General features: G+C 40.6%; 1 protein-coding gene across 3 annotated transcripts in view; it reads right to left on the bottom strand.

Annotated features, from left to right (window-relative positions):
• The window catches only part of tpcn2 (two pore segment channel 2), an 89,452-nt gene that overhangs the window by 24,311 nt on the left and 43,271 nt on the right, over positions 1–21,870 (bottom strand). For 2 of the 3 annotated variants that reach the window (XM_086106224.1, XM_086106226.1), the window contains exons 5-19: positions 21,611–21,788; positions 21,402–21,518; positions 18,574–18,680; positions 16,411–16,483; positions 15,668–15,767; positions 15,487–15,552; positions 15,319–15,383; positions 8,533–8,624; positions 8,065–8,146; positions 7,536–7,625; positions 7,324–7,443; positions 6,201–6,260; positions 5,977–6,105; positions 4,151–4,200; positions 3,220–3,319 (exon numbers count right to left, since the gene is read on the bottom strand). In XM_086106224.1, the coding sequence (XP_085962350.1) occupies positions 3,220–3,319; positions 4,151–4,200; positions 5,977–6,105; positions 6,201–6,260; positions 7,324–7,443; positions 7,536–7,625; positions 8,065–8,146; positions 8,533–8,624; positions 15,319–15,383; positions 15,487–15,552; positions 15,668–15,767; positions 16,411–16,483; positions 18,574–18,680; positions 21,402–21,518; positions 21,611–21,788 (1,429 nt within the window). The remainder of the gene's footprint in view (positions 1–3,219; positions 3,320–4,150; positions 4,201–5,976; positions 6,106–6,200; positions 6,261–7,323; positions 7,444–7,535; positions 7,626–8,064; positions 8,147–8,532; positions 8,625–15,318; positions 15,384–15,486; positions 15,553–15,667; positions 15,768–16,410; positions 16,484–18,573; positions 18,681–21,401; positions 21,519–21,610; positions 21,789–21,870) is intronic. The other variant, XM_086106225.1, reaches the window with a different exon arrangement.

A 21,870-nucleotide genomic window follows, 5' to 3' on the forward strand; every position in this document is an offset into this window, starting at 1 on the left:
TTGCCAAAAACTACAGTGCAAGCAGACACGTTCGTCCAAGCAGCCACAATCCATTCGCAAATTGTGGCGTAACTCGCCCAGCGCTGCCTCTCACTCTTTGTAAAGTTGTGTTTGCCATCGATCATCCATTGTTCCCATGCCGCTCGCAACTTTACTTTGAACGCCCGGTCGCAACTTTGCTTTGAACGCCCGATTGATGCCGATGTCCAGCGGTTGGATTTCATTAGTCAAGCCTCCGGGAATAAAGGCAAGCTCAGAGTTCATTTGCTTGACTTGGTTTTTCACCGCTGCTGTGAGATGGGCACGCATGCCAAAAGCATAACCGATGGCTTGAAGTTTGAACTGAGCTTCGTAGGCGTGTCTCTTTGTAGAATTTATTTTCGGGGGTTCTTAGAAACCAAAACCGAGGTTGTTTTGCAACAATGCACATAGCCACACTCTATACAGGTGTTGGTACCTTCTTGGGGCGTCCCTTTAGCGTCCACTTACACGCCCACCCTTCACTCATTGGCGGACTTCTTCGCCGCATGCCTGTCCTCACTCACGTCTGCCTTTTCTCTCTCTCTCTCTCTCTCTCTCTCTCTCTCTCTCTCTCTCTCTCTCTCTCTCTCTCTCCATATATGTATATATACACGCCCACCCTTCACTGATTGGCCGACTTCTTTGCCGCATGCCTGTCCACAGTCACTTCCGCCTTTTCTCTATATAAACAGCGTGTCGGCTGTCAGTCAGGTTTTGGAACTCAGCGCATAGACAAGACACTCCGCATCATAAGGCGTCCTGTCCATTTTGGAGAAAATTTGAGACTTTTAATGGCGCCTTATAGTCGTGAAAATACGGTAGTTGTTTTTGGCACGAGACCAATCAAAGACCAAGTTACAATAAAGATAAATTCAATTGAAATAGAACGAGTCTATGAAAATAAGTTTCTTGGACTAGTAACAGATACAAAACTATCCTGGAAGCCACACATAGATAACATTAAAAGAAAAATATCCAAAACTATCGGGATACTCCACAAAACTAAGGATGTGTTGAATAAGAGCTCCTTGTATACATTCTCTTACTCATTATTACTCCCATATATGACCTACTGTGTAGAAATATGGGGAAAAGCCTGTAAAACAAACACACTCCCTGTTTTAAAACTACAAAAAAAAGCAATCAGAATAATCAATAGGTCTAAATATATAGAACCCACAAATCCAATATTCATCAAATTAAACACAATGAAATTCTACGACCTGGTTGACTTCAAAATTACCCAATTAATGTATAAAGCACATAACAATCTCCTTTGCCAAAATATCCAGCAGCTTTTTGAAATTAGAGAGAGCTGTTATCATCTAAGGGGTACTAATCAATACAAAAAATCCAGAACAAGAACAAACATCAAGCAAAGGTGTGTATCAGTAATAGGTGTCAATCTGTGGCTTGAAACGGACCTGAAAATGAGTAAATCGTTGGAGGAGTTCAAAAACAAATTCAAAAGATTAGTACAAAAAAAACTACATGAATCAGAATTAAGAAGATAAATTTGATATACGGTACTTATAAAATATAGCAATACAACTGTTTGTTCTTGTTTTGGATTTTGATCAATTTATCAATTGTATTCAAGAAATGCTAATTATAATGAATATCAGAAAATTGAAATACAAAAGGAGAAAGAATAACTATATATATACAAACCAAAAGGTGTATAAATAGAATAGTATAGTATACATAAGGGTAAAAGTATTTGATGATATGTAGATTTTTCTTTTCTTCTTTGTTTTGAAAAATGATCAATTCAAATTAATAATAATAATAATAATAATACATTTTATTTATAAGCGCCTTTCAAGACACCCAAGGACACTTTACAATAACAAAAAACACAAAACAATACATAATAAGGGGTAGGACTAGATAAGTTATTTACTTCTTCCTACTCCTTTGAACATTCAACTGTGATGATGTGTGTTTTCTTCTTTTATGTACGTTCTAATTTTCCTTTCATAATTTTTGTTTGACTTTTGTCAACCTGTTATTGTGTGTACTATATATGCTCAATAAACAAAGAAACAAAGAAACAAACAAACAATATAAACGGTCTCGGACACCAAGAACCTCACAGTGTGCTCTTTTGCTGTTGCCCAGAATCAGGACTAAACGTGTGTGAAGATATCTTTCGGTATTTCATAATATGTGAGACAAGCCTCAACTCTGGCAGCGTTCAAATCTTTTTAGCTGTGCCAATTACACTTGAAAGTATTTGACCTGCATTGATTTATTTTTAATTTAATCCATCATGATTTTTGTCTTAGAGAATGATTTTATTTACCTTCTTGTAATTTCATGTACGGTGGTACCTCTACTTACGAACGTCTCTTCATACAAAATTTCAAGTTACGAAAGGTAAAAATACAGCATGGGCTACGCGTCGCAGCGCCGAGTTTCCTGAATGCAACATCCTTATAACAGCTCTGCCATTGGCTACTACTGAGCATCATTCTGGCATCCCTTTGGCAAAGAGGGACCGCTTCCGCACGTGTCTATGTGTTTAGATCGATAGATATGTGTCTATGCAACGTCCTCGTCATTCGCCCTTCAGGCCATGAGGCGTTCCGATAGTTTTACGTAAATGTGAATCACCCAGAAAATGTGTTCACCAGTCGGGCGATCCGCTCACTATGCTGATGTTTGCATTGCACACTTTCGAAGGATTGTTAAAAGCCGACAAAACAAACGTCCTTGGATCGGTTTGTGACAAAACGCCAGGCAAAAACCACTTCTGAGGGAGAACATGAACTAAAGAGGGGGGAAAAAACGGTGAGGACGCAGTTAAAACTGAAATGACCATTTTTATTCTCTATTCTTTGTTTTTTACATTGTGCACAAGTCTTATTTATTGTGCAATAATCTAATTGTAACATGTATTTGTTCCAATTTTGATGCATTTTTATGCTTTAGAAAACATTTATGTCTGAACTTTGGAGGGGCTTCGAACGGATTAGGGTATTTACATGGAAAATGCATCTCTACTTACAATATGCTCTGGTGAAGAAATTTCTTCCAGAACCAATTAATTTTGTAAGTAGAGGTAACACTGCACCTGTAAAGCAGTTTGAATTGCTTTGTGCTCTACTGATTAACGTACCTTTCCTTAACCAAATGTGCAGCCTTTCTGTAAGCACAAACTCATTGTTAAAGTTGCCTAACCCAACTGCTACCTACCTTGATATCTGGTATGATGCGCAGGAAGCGGAAGACAACCAGCATGTTAACAAAGCGAACCATCTCCCACAGTGAAAATACTCCCTCTGAGGATGGGTCCCTGTCGTGACACATACAGAAACACAGGCAGTTTGTTTGCAGAGCCGTTCAATCATAATCACCACCTCTCATATAATCCATCCATCCATTTTCCACCGCTTATCCGGGGTCGGGTCGCATGGGCAGCAGCTTTAGGAGGGAAGCCCAGACTTCCCTCTCGCCAGCCACTTCTTCGAGCTCTTCCTGGCGGATCCCGAGGCGTTCCCAGGCCAGCTGGGTGACATAGTCTCTCCAGAGTGTCCTGGGTCGTCCCAGGGGTCTCCTTCCAGAGGGACATGCCCGGAACACCTCACCAGGGAGGCGTCCAGGAGGCATCCGAATCAGATGCCCGAGCCACCTCATCTGGCTCCTCTCAATGTGGAGGAGAAGCGGGTCTTCTGAGCCCCTCCCGGATGACCGAGCGTCTCACCTTATCTCTAAGGGAGAGCCCGGACACCCTGCGGAGAAAACTCATTTCGGCCGCTTGTATCCGGGATCTCGTTCTTTCGGTCACGGCCCATAGCTCGTGACCATAGATGAGGGTTGGGACGTAGATCGACCGGTAAATTGAGAGCTTCGCCCTTTCGCTCAGCTCCTTCTTTACCACGACAGACCGATACAACGTCTGCATATAATAAGTCATCAAATTGCTGCAAAACTTTACAATGTAAAGTCTGTTGGTTTTTTTTGAAGAGTGAACCCAATGACATCTCTCCTTATACATATGCCTGCAAGGCTGTTGGGTCCACTGTATGTGTGTAGTGAGCAACATGAAATATATATAGCAGAGTGTGAATTGAATTTCTCTTTTGAGGGATTATAATCAGTCCAACATATTAAAAATTTAACTTACACATGTGAATGAGGAAGGCGGTAGGTGACATATATAGTTATCTGCAGGACCTAAAGGTAGAAAAAAAAAGTTCATTGACAAATGTAGCGAAATACACTCATGAAACTAAATTAGGCGGACATCCTGCTCAGACAGAGGAGGCTTGATTGACTAAGTTCCTAAAAAGCAGGCACTAAATTACATGTTCATGCTAACACCGATAGTCTGAGATGTGATCTAATTATATTGGAGCACAATGCGCAACAGGTTTAAACCGGCCTCAGGAATGAGGGTTTGGTGTTTCATGTAGAACTGACGGTTTTTATTTTTATTTAGTTATTTCATTAGGACAGTGCACATTAATTAACACAAGAATAAACAGTGTCAATGCTCATGAATGCTAGTTTTCAGCTGAAGTCTGAAGCCAGGTTTCTTAACAGAAACATAACAGGTTATCTGCTGCTTGGGTCTTGGGCCTAGACCCAATGTAAATGGCACCAGCTATCGCTATGTTTGTGGACACGTGCACTCCTCTGAGCCTCGAAAGCCACTGACTTTGTGGCACCCTTGCACAAATATCCATGTCACATATCAAAATAACATTATAAAAAACAATCAATGTTTTTAAATAATTCTACACATCATTTCTTCATTTGATCACACAGAACTACATTGGCACATGAAAGAGTCACAGGCAATGTTGCCTCTAAATTGTGCACTGGTCTCACCCTCTCAGCATACACCAGGGGTGGATAAACTTTTTTGACCGAAGATGGACTTTTGAAGCGATCAACCTCCCGCGATCGATGCGATCACGAACGTGCAAGCATATACACATGCACGCATATACACGCACGCACGCCACAATGAGCAACAGCAGGAACGGCCCCAAACATGAATGAAACCGAAACACACGGACACACATATCTCGTTTCCCTCCCATTTCCTCCTCGCACCCCTCGTGGTCGACTTGGGACCAGTCCACTGACTCCCTGTCGATCGCAATCTATGTATTGGGCACCCCTGGCGTACACAGTGACCCTGGTGCGCAGGATCACAGAAGTGGACAATGTTGAACCATATTTACAGTACTGTATACAGTTTGTTTTGAAAATTAAATATTCTTAAAATAAAACTAAAAATAAACTAGGGCTGATTTTATTTGTCTCGCAGATCTCTTCAATGACATGTTGTATTTTTATATCAAGGTGGTTTGTTTGAATTCTTTTATAGCATACCTACATCATGTAACTAGACAGGTGTGATACTTGTTGCACTGTGTGCATGTCTGATAAGATAAGAAAACCTTGAATAGTCTCACAATGGAGAAATTCCTACTTCATAGCAGCAAAGTTATGCGAGGAAGAAGTAGAAGAACATGATATTGCTCACCGTGGTCTAAAGAATGCTCTGGGGGTTTATGTAAATGCTCAGACGCTTGGAAATTTACAGGGAAGATTGGTGGTCGGTGTGTGCTTCGTACCATTTAAATTGAGTTTGATTGGTTAATTCTGAACACATTCACATCCTAAGTTACAGTATTAGAGGGAGTGCACATCTGTGCAACAACATAGTAATCTCAGTTGCTTTTAGAAACTAATATTAACCCGCTTGTAAATTTTTCAATTTTTTTGTATTGTGTTGTACATGTTACAAGTCACAATAACATTGGAAAATGTTTTGAAATTATTCATGCTGCAATTTCTTGGGGTTTTGATCTCCCAAAAACCTGACAGTTGAACAGGAAGTCCAGACTTTTCATTTTCATTGTAAATACCATGAGATGAAATGCATTACTAAATTATTTCAATGACAAGTTTGAGGAAGATTGTGTCAAACTAAATTACCAGGAGCAGGATGGTGAGGAATCCATCAAAGATGTTGTTCCTGTAGGAAAGGTACCCTTTCCAACTCAAGGCAAATATCTTTACACACATTTCAGATAGGTAGTAGATGATAAAACACATGTTGATAATCTGTTATGGAATGACAAGAGAAAGTGGTGCTGCTTAAATGTCACAGTCATACTGAATGCTCATCAACATCAAAGATAATTTATGGTTGAGCTTACCTCCATGTAAAGGTTATCTCTCTCTCCGGTGGACTTGTCTGAATTCAATACCAACACAGTCTGAATCACAAACAAATATTTACATCTAAAAGCTGTCACGGACCATCTGTCAAGTGTTCATGAGCACACAATTCCTTCCTTGGCTCTCGGGGTGGGATATCGGTGGGGAATTTCCTCTAGCGCCATCCTTGGTCAAGTCCCCTTTGACCAGGGATAGGATATGTTTGTATCAATGCTAATGCACATTTGTTTGTTACTACCCTTGTTTTCAGTATTAGCAGCAGAAGAGGACAATTTATTTGTATAGATGAATACTGTAAAAAACACTTAAAATCGGACAGTATGAGGCCATCTTAAGCTATGACATCAAACGCTGACTTTGAAACGGTTTCCTGATATATTAAAGCCTACAGATTCTGAAAATGGCAACAGTTTTGACTCTGGAACAAATTATTCCAAAACAATCAATCTCAATGGGAAATTAATTTTAAAAGACAACCAAATTTCAGTTGGACTAGTGTCACACAACCCAATGCGATTGAATTTTGATGGACTCACATCTGTTATTTAGAAGCTGTGCCAGTTTTCAGAGTCCAATAGAGTTTGAACATAGGGAAAATAATACTGTATAGCTAAATAATACAGGAGCTTTCAGAGTATAATTATCAGACTCTAAGCTATATTATACTATATTAGAGCAACAAGACTTTTTGGATGATTCAGATTTGGGTCATTTCACCTCAGATTACACCACAAAAAAACAATTTCAAAATCAATTTTGTGTTGGGTCAAATCATAGCATGGAAAAACAAATGCCAGATTTGGATTGCTTATGATTTCCTCTTTCCATGGATACCTGGGTTTGATGAAAAAAAAAATCAAACTGCAATATCTTGGAAACCGATGATCAAATCAAGCTGAAATTACAAAATTTGGCCTGCCATGCTATGACATACCCACACAATTTCAGCAAAATCTGAAAAAAAGTAGGCTTTCAGTAGTGGGGTAAACCTATGGTATGGAATGACATGCTCCAGGATAAAGTGACAGCTTGAGGTTGGTACACTGGGACATGACAACAGCTTTTTGTGCATGCTCAGAAAGACAAAGGTATTTTACTTACACATATGCAGACCACATGGGTCAACGCCACCGCGTTGCCAAATACAGTAAAATAGTAGTGGCTGAAGATCACCTGCAGCTTCTGCAATACCACTGAGTTATACTGTGGTGCGGGAGGGTGCTGTGAAGAACACAGGTCTATGAACAATATTCAACTGCCAACTAAAGAGTATTATCCTTGCGCTCTTTCACATTCCGTTTGAAATACTGTACCTCGTTTATACGGTCTTTATCCAGCTCATCAAATATCTGTTTAAACTGCTCTTTATTCATAAAGCCTTCAGTCTGATACTGACGTGTCTCCTGAAACAAGCATCAAGCAAAGTGAAAGTAAGATTCAGAGGTTGTATCGCTTTTGAATTTTGAATTCATTATACGTCATTGGTGTCCCTCAAGGGGAATTTCAACTCACATTCCAATTTGGGGTTTTGGTGAGGTTCACTTCAACAAAGGATTTTATTTTTATTTTTAAACAAACATTGTGACCCCAGTTTCTCTGCAGCAGCATCAGCAGATCTACAGTGCCGAGAATAAATATTTGCCCTCATCTTAAATTCCTGTTTTTGCATACTTTCCCCACTCCTCAAACCTTCCAATGGGGAAATAATACACATTTGAATATAAGGCAAATACGTTTTCAGGGCACTGTACATCACGCTGACAGGACAGTTATAGTGAATTTAAAGAACATGGTTCAAGTGGATCGATCGGTGTACTAAATGTAGCCACAATGAGCTCTGACAGAAGTGATGGCCTCTCTGTAGTAGCTGTGCATCTGGATCCTGGACATCACTTGTAGCACAGCATCAATTGGCACACGTTCCCTAAAATTAAATCAATGTCAATACTTTTTTGCAGTTAAGGTACATTATTTGTGCATTTACAAGTGGGGTATAACTTATATAAAAGTGGGGTATAAAGAAAAGAAGAACCTGTACATCGTTTACAAACAGACCTTTAGTAGGAATCCAACATACACTTTCAGACCCATAAGCAATTTTTGATGAGTTGTTTCATTTTTGAAAATGCCTCACGTATGTGAATGTTGTATGCAGAAATTTAGTTCAGTGCAGTCATCGCTTTAGCATTAAACCACTAATCATCATGGTCATGGATTGAAAGAAAAAACGGTCAAAGCCTTGACAAAGCCATGAAGTAATAAGAGGTGAATCATTTTAAGTACATTGTGTGTCTGAGTATGCTCATTTACCCAGCAGCATTCTCAGCGTCATGAAAGCGAAGGACTTGGAAGGCTGCTCGGATTCCTAGACGCCTTCTGTTTATGGATGTTTGGACTGACATCTGGATGATAAACATGACAGGCTAACTGTTAAAATTTTTGAGACTTCAAGAAAATAAACGAGAAAAAAAAATTGTACAAGCCGCCAACCTGAATCAAGTCTGGCCTGTAATGCTTGGCTCAGACTGAACACGAAATATCACGCCACCTTGCGTATCCCGCAGCATCAGTCAGACAGCCAATGACAAATGTTTGCACAATCCTTAACATTGTTTGGTGCAAAATGAATCACAACTTAGCCACACAGCATCACCACAAACATGGTGTGTCTATTGGCCTAACATTTCCAAAACCCCCACAAAAAGGGAATAGGAGGGGAGTTAGGCCTCAATTTGCTTGTCAATTACGGAATTAAAAAACTAACATCAGAGCTTTGTCAGAAAGGTTCCAGGACTGATCGCACAATGGATATATTCAAATTAATATCCAAACTATGAATTATCAATTATGAAATAACATCCCTGAAGTCTTAACGCATGTTCACAGCCCTCTCTGCCACAACTTCATACATTCCTAGGGGATTTTTCAGAGGTGCCATTGTCATGATCATTTTGAGGTCATCCACCTCTTCAACACAGATCCCTCAAGGTCCCTCAATTTTTGGGAAAGAGGAAAACTCACACAAAGCTAGGTCGGGTGAGTATGATGTTTGCTCCATCACTGAGGTGTTCTTCTTGGCCAGGAACTGTCAGATGTTTAGGGCATTTAGCTAGCTCATTGTCGTGGTGAAGCAGTCACAGGTCTCACCTATTCTCACGCAATGAACGAAGGAAAATGCCACGGGAAATCTTTGTGTTGGTTCACTGTCCCTACACTGAAGGGTAAAAGTCAGTTTGCGTTTAAAATCTATGACATCGGTCCGATAATCTTTCTAAAATACCTAATATGGAGAAAGAAAACATAATTCGAAATGTGAACATTTTATTTTGATTTCTATTTGCAATTCAATTGAGTTGGTAATTAATTGGGTCCATTGTTAGCTGCCCAAGTGGGTTTCTAATTTCAGGAAGACTCAAAGGTCACAAAAATATTTCAAAATTGGAAACAAAGAGAATGCTCGTGATAAGGAGCTGAATCGTCCTGCACCCTTCACTTCCTTTGTAAAAAGTTGTAATTTATGGAATACTTTGCATCCTTTACTTTTATTCAATTTATTTGGAGCAGTTTCAATAAGTTGTTACAAGTTAGAAATTTGAACATTTTTCTGATTACGTTTTGCCTGTTGACTTTGATAACTTTTAGTATCCTATGTGATTAGATTGTTACAATTGTGTAAAAAAAAAAGTATATAAATATATATATATATATATATATATATATAAAAAAATCCTCGTCTCACCCCCCCTCGGGTGGTGTCCGTCCCTCATTCAGCTCGGGTCCTCTACCAGAGGCCAGGAAGCTTGAGGGTTCTGCGCAGTATCCTTGCTGTTCCCAGCACTGCACATTTCTGGACTGAGATGTCCGATGTTGTTCCTGGGATCTGTTGCAACCACTCATCTAGTTTGGGGGTCACTGCCCCGAGTGCTCCAACCACCACAGGCATGACTGTCACCTTTACCTTCCAAGCTCTCTCCAGCTCCTCTCTGAGCCCTTGGTATTTCTCGAGTTTCTCGTGTTCCTTCTTTCTGATGTTTCCATCACTTGGGACGGCTACATCCACTACAACGGCTTTCCTCTGCCCTTTATCTATGATCACGATATCTGGTTGGTTCGCCATTACCATCTTGTCAGTCTGGATCTGGAAGTCCCACAGGATCTTCGCTCTGTCATTCTCCACCACCTTCGGAGGTGTTTCCCATTTTGACCTTGGGGTTTCCAGTCCATACTTTGCACAGATGTTTCGGTAGACGATGTCAGCCACCTGGTTATGGCGTTCCATGTAGGCTTCCCCTGCCAGCATCTTACACCCTGCAGTTATGTGTTGGATCGTCTCAGGTGCCTCTTTGCACAACCTACACCTTGGGTCTTGTCTGGTGTGGTATATCTGGGCCTCAATGGCTCTGGTGCTCAGGGCCTGCTCCTGAGCAGTCAGAATGAGTGCCTCTGTGCTGTCCTTCAGGCCAGCCCTCTCTAGCCACTGATAGGACTTCTTGAGATCAGCCACTTCAGTTATGGTCCGGTGGTACATCCCGTGTAGGGGCTTGTCCTCCATGATGGTCCCTCTTCCAGCGCCTCATCTTCTGTTCCCCATTGTCTGAGACATTCTCTGAGTAGGTCATCCGTTGGAGCCTTCTCCTTGATGTATTCATGGAGCTTGGATGTTTCATCCTGGACAGTGGCTCTCACACTCACTAGTCCCCGGCCTCCTTCCTTTCGGCTTGCGTACAGTCTCAGGGTGCTGGATTTGGGATGGAACCCTCCATGCATGGTTAGGAGCTTTCGGGTCTTAACATCCGTGGTCTGAATCTCTTCCTTTGGTCACCTTATTATTCCTGCAGGGTATCTGATCACTGTGAGGGCATAGCTGTTTATTGCCCGGGTCTTATTCTTGCCATTAAGCTGGCTTCTTAGGACTTGCCTCACTCGCTGAAGGTATTTGGCCGTAGCCGCTTTCCTTGTTGCCAGTTCGAGGTTGCCATTGGCTTGTGGTATACCGAGGTACTTGTAGCTGTCCTCAATGTCTGCGATTGTTCCTTCAGGGAGTGAGACCCCTTCAGTGCGGACTACCTTTCCTCTCTTAGTCACCATCAGACTACATTTCTCAAGCCCGAATGACATCCCGATGTCGCTGCTGTAGATCCTGGTTGTGTGGATCAGGGAATCTATGTCCCTTTTGCTATGAGCATACAGATTTATGTCGTCCATGTAGAGGAGGTGACTGATGTTAGCTCCATTTCTGAGGCGGTATCCATAGCCTGTCTTGGTGATTACTTGGCTTAGGGGGTTCAGTCCTATGCAGAACAGAAGTGGGGAGAGTGCATCACCTTGGTATATGCCACATTTGATGAACACTTGGGTTTGCCATTGGCTTCAAGTGTGGTTTTCCACATCCTCATCGAGTTCGCAACGAAGGCTCTTAGGGTCCTGTTCACCTTATACAACTCCAAGCATTCAGTGATCCATATATATATATATATAGATTAAAGCTGTCAGTTTTGCGCGTTATTTTTGACATTATTTTAAATTCATTTTAACGGGATACATTTTTTTCTCGCGAGATTAACGTGGCACACGTCGCAGCGGATGTTACGTTGCTCTATAAATAAACCAGAAATAAAACAACAAGCGCGCTGCACAGGTCCACGCACATTTGTTTTGCCAGCCACGGCAGCGCGAGACACTGAAAACGGATACTTAAAGAGTTTATGAATGGAAAGTTTACTTTTAAAAAGTTGCCAGATAGTTCCACTGACAAGACCAAAGTTACCTGGATGTTTTGCAGGAGTAAACTGAGCTATCATCATAGCACGTCGAGTCTGAAATACAGTACCACTTAATGGCCAAGCACACAGCTGATGTGAGTACTCCGCCCCCTCGTCTCAGACAGCCAGCTATGGATCATTTCAAAGCGAAGAAAATGGATAACACGACGAAGAACAAATTTGCTGAAGCCAGAGCTAAATGTATGGCTACTGCATGCAAGCCTGTCAACATTTTCCACAGCCAGACTCAAACTGAATACATTCGTATTGCATCTAACGACTCCACTACGGTTTGCCAGCAAGAGCCTCCATTACAAGCTGTGAACAGAGATTGTACGTAGCGGAGAAGGCTAAGGTACACCAAGCGGGAGAAGACACTGTTTCGGGAGAGAAATAAAAGACTAGGTTGATGAGCCTCTGGTGAATAAAGAACAGGTAGCCTGTCGAATACGATGTATGCCACTGACGCGATTGTTACTTGTTTGGAACTATTTTGTGTGGAAGGTTACTGTGTTCCGTGTCCATATAAATAATGGGGGTGAAGCTTCTCTGTGTTCGTCTGACAGCGACGGTGCGCTGAGGCACGTCGAGAGTTCAGCGGTGCGGTGGTAGCGACCTAGCGAACACACTGAAAATAAAACGTCTCCAGTGTTGTTATCGAACCAAGTGTAGTCATCCGAAATGATGTCTACACAAAACCGTTGAGAGACTTCCATGCAAGAAGGACCAACAGAATCAACATAGCCTGACTGCTGTGTTTAAAGCAAACTTGAGAAAAACGAAGTATGCAACCATGGCTTAAATCCACTGTAGGCTGAGTACTTGTTTAGCTTAGATGTGCACTTTATAATGTTATATTGCTCTGTTTTGATTCCATAAAAAGAGGTGTTAAAGGAGCTGTTGTGTGACAAAATATTTTTTTTACTGGTGTTGATGGACAGTAATATTGTGTGAGAGATTATGTGTGAATAACTGCTCCAAGGGAAAAATGTTCATGTAAAATTGAAAATCGAAATTATTAAGTTATTTCAGTAAATATTTGCATTTTGCACATAGAAAACTGATTCATGATTCCATGTTGATGAGAGCATGAAAATGGGGAAAAATAGGACAAAAAATATAAAAGGAAATTCAGAAACGATAAAAAATGCGTGAGTAATCATGATTAATTTTTAGTTAATATGAGTTAATTATGACAGTTGCGTTTTTAATTAGATTAAATATTTTAATTGTTGACAGCTCTAACATATATATATATATATATATATATACACACACACACACACACGCATACATACTGTACATACACACATACATACATTTTCCGATCTACTTATCCTCACAAGGTTTGCGGGGCGTGCTGGAGCCCATCCCAGCCGTCTTCGGGCAGGAGGCGGGGGACACCCTGAACCCAGCCAATCGCAGGGCACACACAGACGAAAAACAATCTACACTCACACCTGGGGACAATTTAGAGTGTTCAATCAGCCTGCCATGCATGTTTTTGGAATGTGTGAGGAAACCGGAGTACCCGGAGAAAACCCACGCAGGCCCGGGAGAACATGCAAACTCCACACAGGGAAGCCGGAGCTGGAATTGAACCCGGTACCTCTGCACTGTGATGTCGACGTGCTAATCACTGGACCACCGGGCCGCCCATATAAATATACAACCATCTCTTTACCTCTGTGTCCTGCGTCGTAGATGCATAATTTTCCCGCGGGATGCACAGTTCAAAATAATATGCGTTTTTGGGATGCAAGGAAATTTCTCAGTCAAAGCAAAAAAAAAAAAACCTTTTTCCAGCAACGATCGCAGTTTGACCATCATCGCCATTGTTGTTTGATCTTAAGTTAAGTAATCTCGTGTGACGAGATTGGCGAGACGAGATTGGCGAGATCGGCCCACCTTGCGGGAAGCAGATGATTGCTAAGTCTTAAAACAAGTGTTGCGAAAGTTTGTTGCGGAGATATCACAGAGGAAGACGCTAAAGTTGGATAGTTTTTTGCGATGATAAGTTGAGTTTGAGAAAGCCTTGCATCATTGGAAGCAGAGTAAAGACAGAATAATTTATGAACTCAAAGACTGAACCATGGGGTGAAATAAGGAACCTATTTCTTAGCAAATCTTGTACGCCTGAATTATTACAATTTTTGCAGCATTTGTTTATAAGAAATACACGTATTATCAATGTATATTGTTGTTGTTTGTGTTAATATCATATGCAATTGAATCAGTAGACCATTTCAGAATTCGAAATTTGGGACTCTCTCAATGCATAATGGGACTCATACTTTTCTGATCAGCGAGCATTTGCGGGTGCTTTTTTTTTTTCTTTTGGAGATTGAGGATCTGACCCTCAAAATGTCTATGCACGTGCCTACTGTGGTGTAAATCTGCGGATTACATTAAACTGACTGCATAATATATAGCATAAGTGTAAAGTGAATTTCCCACTTAAGTCAGAGGTGCCACAGCAGGGCAGACAATTGCAGAGAACTCTGAGATAAAGGGCATCCTAAACTGAAGGGGGTGCTGGGGCACGTGCTGATATTGGTCCATGTTCATGACAGAGCTCTGCTATAATGAGTTGATGTCAGCAACTCTCACATTTGGACCCATCCACAAACTGACCAGCCCTCACAGGATGCATGAAGTGAAAGCAAAATGCCAAGTATGCACTGTTTTTATGTTGATGCGCACATGTCTGGGAAACCAAACAAGAGCAGCATATTGTCTTCAGTGTTGTAAATTTTGAGATATTGTCACTGTTTCGTGACTTCTCCGTCAACGACTTGATTAAAAGAACAAATAGTACCTTTGCCATCTGTGATCCTCATGTTTGCAAATTCAAGAATCGACTAACACACTGTAGGCAAAGGGGGAATCAATTGAGGTTACATGGTGTGTCACTTGACAACCTTTTAAGTTTCCCATATTGCTCGTTCCAAAAATGTATTGGCCACCCCTGACTTACAATATGGGATGCCCGATCTGGCACAGTTCTCTTGGGGAGCAGGTCCGTTCAACCTTTTTTGCAATTTGTTGCAGGACTCAAATTCAAAATAGTTTTTGAGGAAAAAAATAAATAAATAAAATCTTGTCTTGGTAGTGTATTAAAAGAAATATATTGTATGCTGAAAAAGATGTGCAAATCATTGTATTCTGTTTTTATTTACATTTTAAGCAATGTCCAAACTTCACTGAAATTGGAGGTTGTATGAAGAGGAAGGTAACTCATATGTACTGGGCAACTTTGATGATCGTGGGGGACTCAAGTGTTTTATCCTGCCCTTTAGGCAGGATTATGCCGTACAGTATTTGTGCAACTTACCAGCAAATATCCCCTGAACTGGTTGTAGATAATGGCTGTCAGTAAATTCATCAAGCAATACGTTCCTGGTAGGAAACAGACAATGAGACATTCTACAGGACAAAACAACTCTTATTTCAAGAAACAGGTAAACATTGAAATGATCGAGACAATGATAATACATCTTACCAATGACACTGAAGGAGATAAAGAAGATGGCATAACCTCTGTTTTGAGAGTAGGCAGGGATCATCACTGCACAAAATCAAAACATTTGGAATTAAGAAAAAAAAAATAACTAAAGCAATCAGCTAACTAAAAACAACAATGCATGAAGGTAGCACTGTGGTATCATCGCTGAATGCAATACCATCTGGATTGTTCGCTGTGGTGAGCAGCACCAGTAGGGAAGTAAGTGAAGTCGGCAGGTTTCGAAAATACACTTTCCACTCTTGATTTTTCAGTGGGTCCTGAACACAACCACACAGGAAGAGGGGTGAAAAACAAAAGCAGACATTGTTTTTTGTGTCATGTACATAGAAACACATCAAAACAGAATACAACAATTTACAATTTATATTCAACCTATATTCAATTGAAAACATTCCAAAGACAAGATATTCAATGTTCAAACTCATCAAATTTATTAAATTGGAACTTTTGGGTTCCAACACATTCCAAAGAACCTGCGATAGTGGCTAAAAGACGAAGACAGTTGAAAAATGCTGGAACATCTCATAGGTGAACAGGCTAATTGGTAATAGGTGGCTACTATGATTGGCTATAAAAGGAGCTTCCTTTAATTACTCAGTCAATCACAAGTAAAGATGGGGTGAGGTTCACCTGTTTGTGAACAACTGTGTGAGAAAATAGAGTTTCAGGACAATGTTCCTCAATGTAAAATTGCAATGAATTTTGGGGATTTCATCATGCACGGTCAAAAATATCATAAAAGCGTTCAGAGAATCTGGGGAAATCTCTGCATGTCAGCGGCAAGGCCGAAAACCAACATTGAACACCTGTGACCATCAAAAAACATCAACATGTAAAGGATATCACCACATGGGCTCAGGAACACTTCAGAAAGTTTAGTTGAGTATACTTACAACTCACCTCAGTTTTGGGGAACAACAACATGCCAATCATGGTGAACAAACAGAGGTGAAGCGCCAACAGCAAAATAACACTGCGGGCACAACAAAAAAGGAAGCTCTTGTTCTGGATATTGAAAAGCTTACAGGGAAAGACAAGTAAAAAAACGTGCTTGACAATATCTTCTATGTACCCACACTCGTCTAAACACGGCATTCTGATTAATCAGCAAAATCCACCCATTTCAGGGGACGGCGACCCTTTTGCCACTTGCTATCGACTGAAATTGGCATCACAGCTCTTCGGGGCTCAAGTAATGACCAATCATGGCTCACCTGATTTCTGGGCTTGGTCATGTGACGTTTACAAATGAAAAATTCAAACGGGTGGATTTTGCTGCTTCATTCAGATTTGTCGATTGCAATACAGAATACTGTGATTAGACAAGTGGGTCGCGCATAGAACATAGTATTGGAAAGAACATTTTTAACGTGACTCTGCCCTTAACATCCAGTGTAATAAAAAAAAATTATGGGTAATGTACTGTACAACAGAAGCGCCCAACCACCTGATCAAGGTAAACTGGTAGACGGCTTGCAAGTTCACCGCGAGGAGTGTCCGTGGAGGAAAAAAATAATTATTATTTTGGTGTATTGAGTGCATGTTATTATATATTGGGATGGGTGAGAACGGATGCCAAGTTTAATCTTGGGCGGATACGTGGCCTTATTTCTAGGCATCAGTACCGTGACTGTGGTGAATACCCTGTTGGCCCACTCTCTCGTGGCCATTTCACGATTAGAAACTAAAGTCAAATGTCTGACAGATGCTCATGAAGATGCAATTTCTCTAAGTCTATGCACATTTTTTAAATTTCTGTTAACGTTTTGTAGGAATAGAACGGGGATATCACTATTTTACGTACAATGTAAATTTGGTTTGTTTAAGTGTGCAACATATTCAGTATCATCCAACAAATGTGACAGTCAAATATGACACGTTCAACTACTAGTAACACAAATTGAGAAGGATTACGGATTAGGACAAGGCAGTTCAGACAATGGATGGATATTGAAATTAATTTTATCGTGGGTTCAATAAAAACATGTATTTTGTGAACAAATGGAAGAAATATAGAAGAGTAGTGCCATTCCTTTAATGCAATTGTAAGGGAAAATGCCAGATTGGTGTGTGTGTATATCTATATCTATATCTATATCTATATATATATATATATATATATATATCGGTCTTTTTTAATTTTTTTATTATGAGTCCTGGTATTTTGGGGGAATTTTTATGGATCACAAATACTACTGTTATCGATACTTGGTATCAGTATCTGTGGCAATTCAAGCGGTGAGCACTTGAACTATTATCGTGTGAAAAAAAGCGGTATGGAAAAAAAGTGGAATCTTGTGTCAGTGTACGCTCCAGTTTACGCACCAGTCATCAGTCTCAAGGTTGTTTTTGTCGGGGGGAAGAAGTATAAGATAAGATAAGATAAGATATCCTTTATTAGTCCCACACTGGGGAAATTTACAGCCTCCAGCAGCAAGAATGTAGGCAGAAAGAAGAAGAAAAAACAAACAAACACCGTTTGTTGATGTTAGTAAAAACCTCACTTCTTGCTAGTGCTGAGTTGAGGCATCGGTCTGGAATTTTAGTGCACTTTTGTACAGTGTCCCCACTACACATTTTGCAATTGCTTAAAAAACATGCCAATACAAGCTACTCAAAGTAAAAGCAGTTCATCAGCGCAATCGGATAGAATGCATTCCTACATTTATAATTGTGAAATTAGCTCACATGGTTCAAGGGAGAAACCATGACGTACTAGTCTGCAGATTAATTTTTCTGAACAACGTGGAAGTTAGGATCACATAATATTTTGAAGTAGCTCTGGGCTTTTGACTCAAAATCTTCTTACTGAGGAACTGAGTTAGACAGGTGCATCTCAAATCAGAACAATGTAGAAAACCTTCATATTTTTCAGTGTATCAATTCAAATAAAATTACTTTGTGGTAGCAGCTTTAATTATGGTGCCAAGTTTGAGCATGTCACGCAGCGAGATCTGAAACTTTTTGTTTCTTTCTTGGGGTTGCTTGTGAGAAAATATTTGGTGGAGCTGAGTTACATTAATAACAAAACTTGTCCTTGTTCAATGCAAAGAAAGGAAATACCTGGCAATCTCTGGCAGAGTTCTCTTGATGCACTTCAGTGTCTTTTTCATCAGGGATGAGTTTTGCAAGAGGAAGAATGGTCGAATTAACCGTCGAACTCTCAGTTTCTGACCAATGATAGAAGAAAAAAAATGTATACACAAACACACACACACACATTATATGGGTGTATATATACAGTACACACACACACACACACACTGGTACCTCTACTTACGAACATCTCTTCATATTAAATTTTCAAGTTACGAAATGTTTTGTCTCTTGTGACGAAAGAAATTTCAACATACGAAAGGTAAAAATACAGTATGGCCAGCTACTTGCTGCTCCAAGTTTCCTGGACGCAACATACTTATTGCTGCTCTGCAATTGGCTCTTATCTAGCATCTTTCTGGCATTCCATTGGCTAAGAGGAACCTCTCCCAAATGTGTCTATGTGTGGAGATAGATATATAGATCTATGTCTAGTCAGCATCCTCGTCATTCTCCCTTCAGGCCATGAGGCGTACCGATAGTTCTTCATAAATGTGAATCACCCAGAAAAAGTGTTCACCAGTCGGGCGATCGCTCACTATGCTGATGGGAGAGGAGAGGTGATTGCAAGGGGGGGCGGGGGGTCACCTGAGAAGGGGATAGTACGGAAAATGAGTTGTAAATGGAGTCGATTTTAGATTGGAATAATAGAATCAGAATAATCTTTATTAAGATAACCTTTATTTGTCCCACACTGGGGAAATTTGCAGTCTACAGCAGCAAGATGGGGGGGGGGGGGGATAAAGTGTTTCATTGCACAAAATAAATGTTTCAGAAAAGAAAAGACCAATTATTGGCCAAGTATGTTGAACAGCAGGCAAGAGTTGGATTTCTCACCAGTGAATGAGTCGGGGGTTATCACTACGGTTGATGAGTTTGCTAACGGTTGAAAAAAATGGGATTTTTGGTTATTGGAGACTGTGTGTATGGGTTTTGAGTAAATAATAATAATAATAATAATAATAATACATTACATTTGCAAGCACCTTTCACAACACTCAAGGACACTTTACAACCAAGAGCAATAATAAAACCACAGATAAAATAATAAACAAAGAAAGAAAGATTTAAGGTGGATAAGCAAGTCTGAATAGGTGGGTTTTGAGCTGGGTTTTGAATATGGAAAGAGAGTCAATATTACGAATGTTGGGAGGAAGTGAGTTCCAGAGTTTGGGGGCAGTGCGACTGAAGGCTCTGCACCCCATTGTACTGAGACGGGCAGAGGGTAGAAAAAGGTGGAGGGAGGATGAGGACCTGAGTGAGCGAGAGGGAATGGAAATTTGAAGAAGATCTGACAGATAGGGGGGCGCACGGTTATGGATGGCTTTGAATGTATAGAGAAGTAATTTGAAGTTGATTCTAAATTTGACAGGAAGCCAGTGGAGCTGTCGGAGGATGGGGGTGATATGATGGAAGGAGGGGGTTCTCGTGATGATCCGGGCTGCTGAATTCTGAACAAGTTGAAGTTTATGGAGGAATTTTTGATGGACACCGAAGAGAAGTGAGTTACAGTAGTCGATACGGGAAGTGACGAGACTGTGAACAAGGATAGCAGTGGTGTGAGGAGTGAGTGAGGGACGGAGGCGGTTTATATTGCGAAGGTGGAAATGAGCGGACCGGGTAATGTTATTTATGTGGGAGTGAAAGGATAGTGAACTGTCAAGGTTTTGAGTAAATCTGTAGCATGCGCATGGATCAGGGCGGATTTGTACAATTGAAGGTGGTCAATGTATTATTGCAGGTGAACTGTGAGTCTATTTTTGAGGAAGTCTTTCAAGTTGGCGTCTTCTGGATTTTAAGTGCTGAAGGTCAGGAGTGAACGTGTAAGAAACAGTTTTGATTTTTCAGGGAGCTAAACGATCAAGACAAGTGGAGAGAGAGAGTTGTTATAGTGCTTAAGGTCCAATATGCTGGCTGAAGGAGGAGGCAGGCGCGTGGCAAAATTGGCACCGAGTGCGACTGTAAACTTTTGGGGCTTGATGGATTCAATGTTTGTGAAGGATAGGACATGTTTTTCTTTTGCAATTGGGGTGGGAAGATGGCTCTCAAAAATTATAGCCAGGTGATTGGAGATGTGGATAGACTGGTGAGCAGCTGTGTGACGTGTGAGATTGAGACAGTCGAGGAGGTCTAGGAAGTCAGCGGCGTATTTGCGGATTTCTTATCTATATGGAACCAAGAAGTAAGACTGACAGTAAAATGGCTGTTAGATGAGTAATAGCCACCAAACTCACTTCCATCCGCAATATTGATTCTCTTATCTCATTCAAATCGCATCTCAAAACCCACCTATTCAAAATTGCATCTTCAATTTTAATTTCATTTCTTCTTTTATTAATAATTTTATCTGTGGTTTTATTGTTTTTGTTCTTGATTGGAAAGTGTCCTTGAGTGTTGTGAAAGGTGCTTATAACTAAAATGTATTATTATCAGGATTATTATCATTATTAACAAAATCAGTAAAATCAGAGAGAAATGACGGGTTTGGCTTGGGGTTTCAGTAGACTACTGCAATCAAAAAGGGGTTGGGGAGAGTAGTTTGAAAGCAGTATATTTGAATGATTCAACCTGAGGGGTAGGAACAGCATTAGCTTTGAGGTGACTCTTGAAAACTGGCGACACCACCACCTCAACCAGTGGTGGGGTTTGAATCCAGAGGGGGTGGCTTCGTTGAGGGAAAAATAATCCTGACGAATTTAGTCCTTATAATAATATTTGTCTGACATTCATGTTGTAAATAGATTCAACTATGAATTTCATACAGCCCTGCTGAGTATGAAGAGTCTAATTCTTACCTCATCACAGACCATGCTGATAGACAACACCCAGTCAATGATGGAGATGGAAATGACGATGGTATAGCTCATTAGCCATTTGTTCTTCCTGAATTCATCCCAGCCAATCAAGTAGCTCTGAGAATGAACCAGATGAAGAGAAGCCCGGTTATACTTAGTTTTTTTGTTTTAGTATGATGTCTTTGTAAGCAATCTTTGAATGGATGTACCTTAATGGCGAGATCAAGAGTAAAGATGATAAGACAGACTATCTCAATGCTCTCAGTGAAGCCACAAGGAGGCTCCCAAGGTGGAGAGCGATATCGAGAGTCAGATGTTACGGAAAGGGAAGATGGCCGCTCCACAAACGCCAGCAACAGTACCACTGCAATGCCCAAGCCTAAGCCCCTGCATGGGTACAAATAGATTACAGAGACTTGAAAGGGATATTGCACTGGTACAAATTCCGTTCACGTCGAAATTTCGAAAT

This window comes from Hippocampus guttulatus, chromosome 3 (assembly GCF_054856545.1).
Source record: "Hippocampus guttulatus isolate MCC_2025c chromosome 3, RoL_Hgut_1.0, whole genome shotgun sequence".
Lineage (NCBI taxonomy): Eukaryota > Metazoa > Chordata > Actinopteri > Syngnathiformes > Syngnathidae > Hippocampus > Hippocampus guttulatus.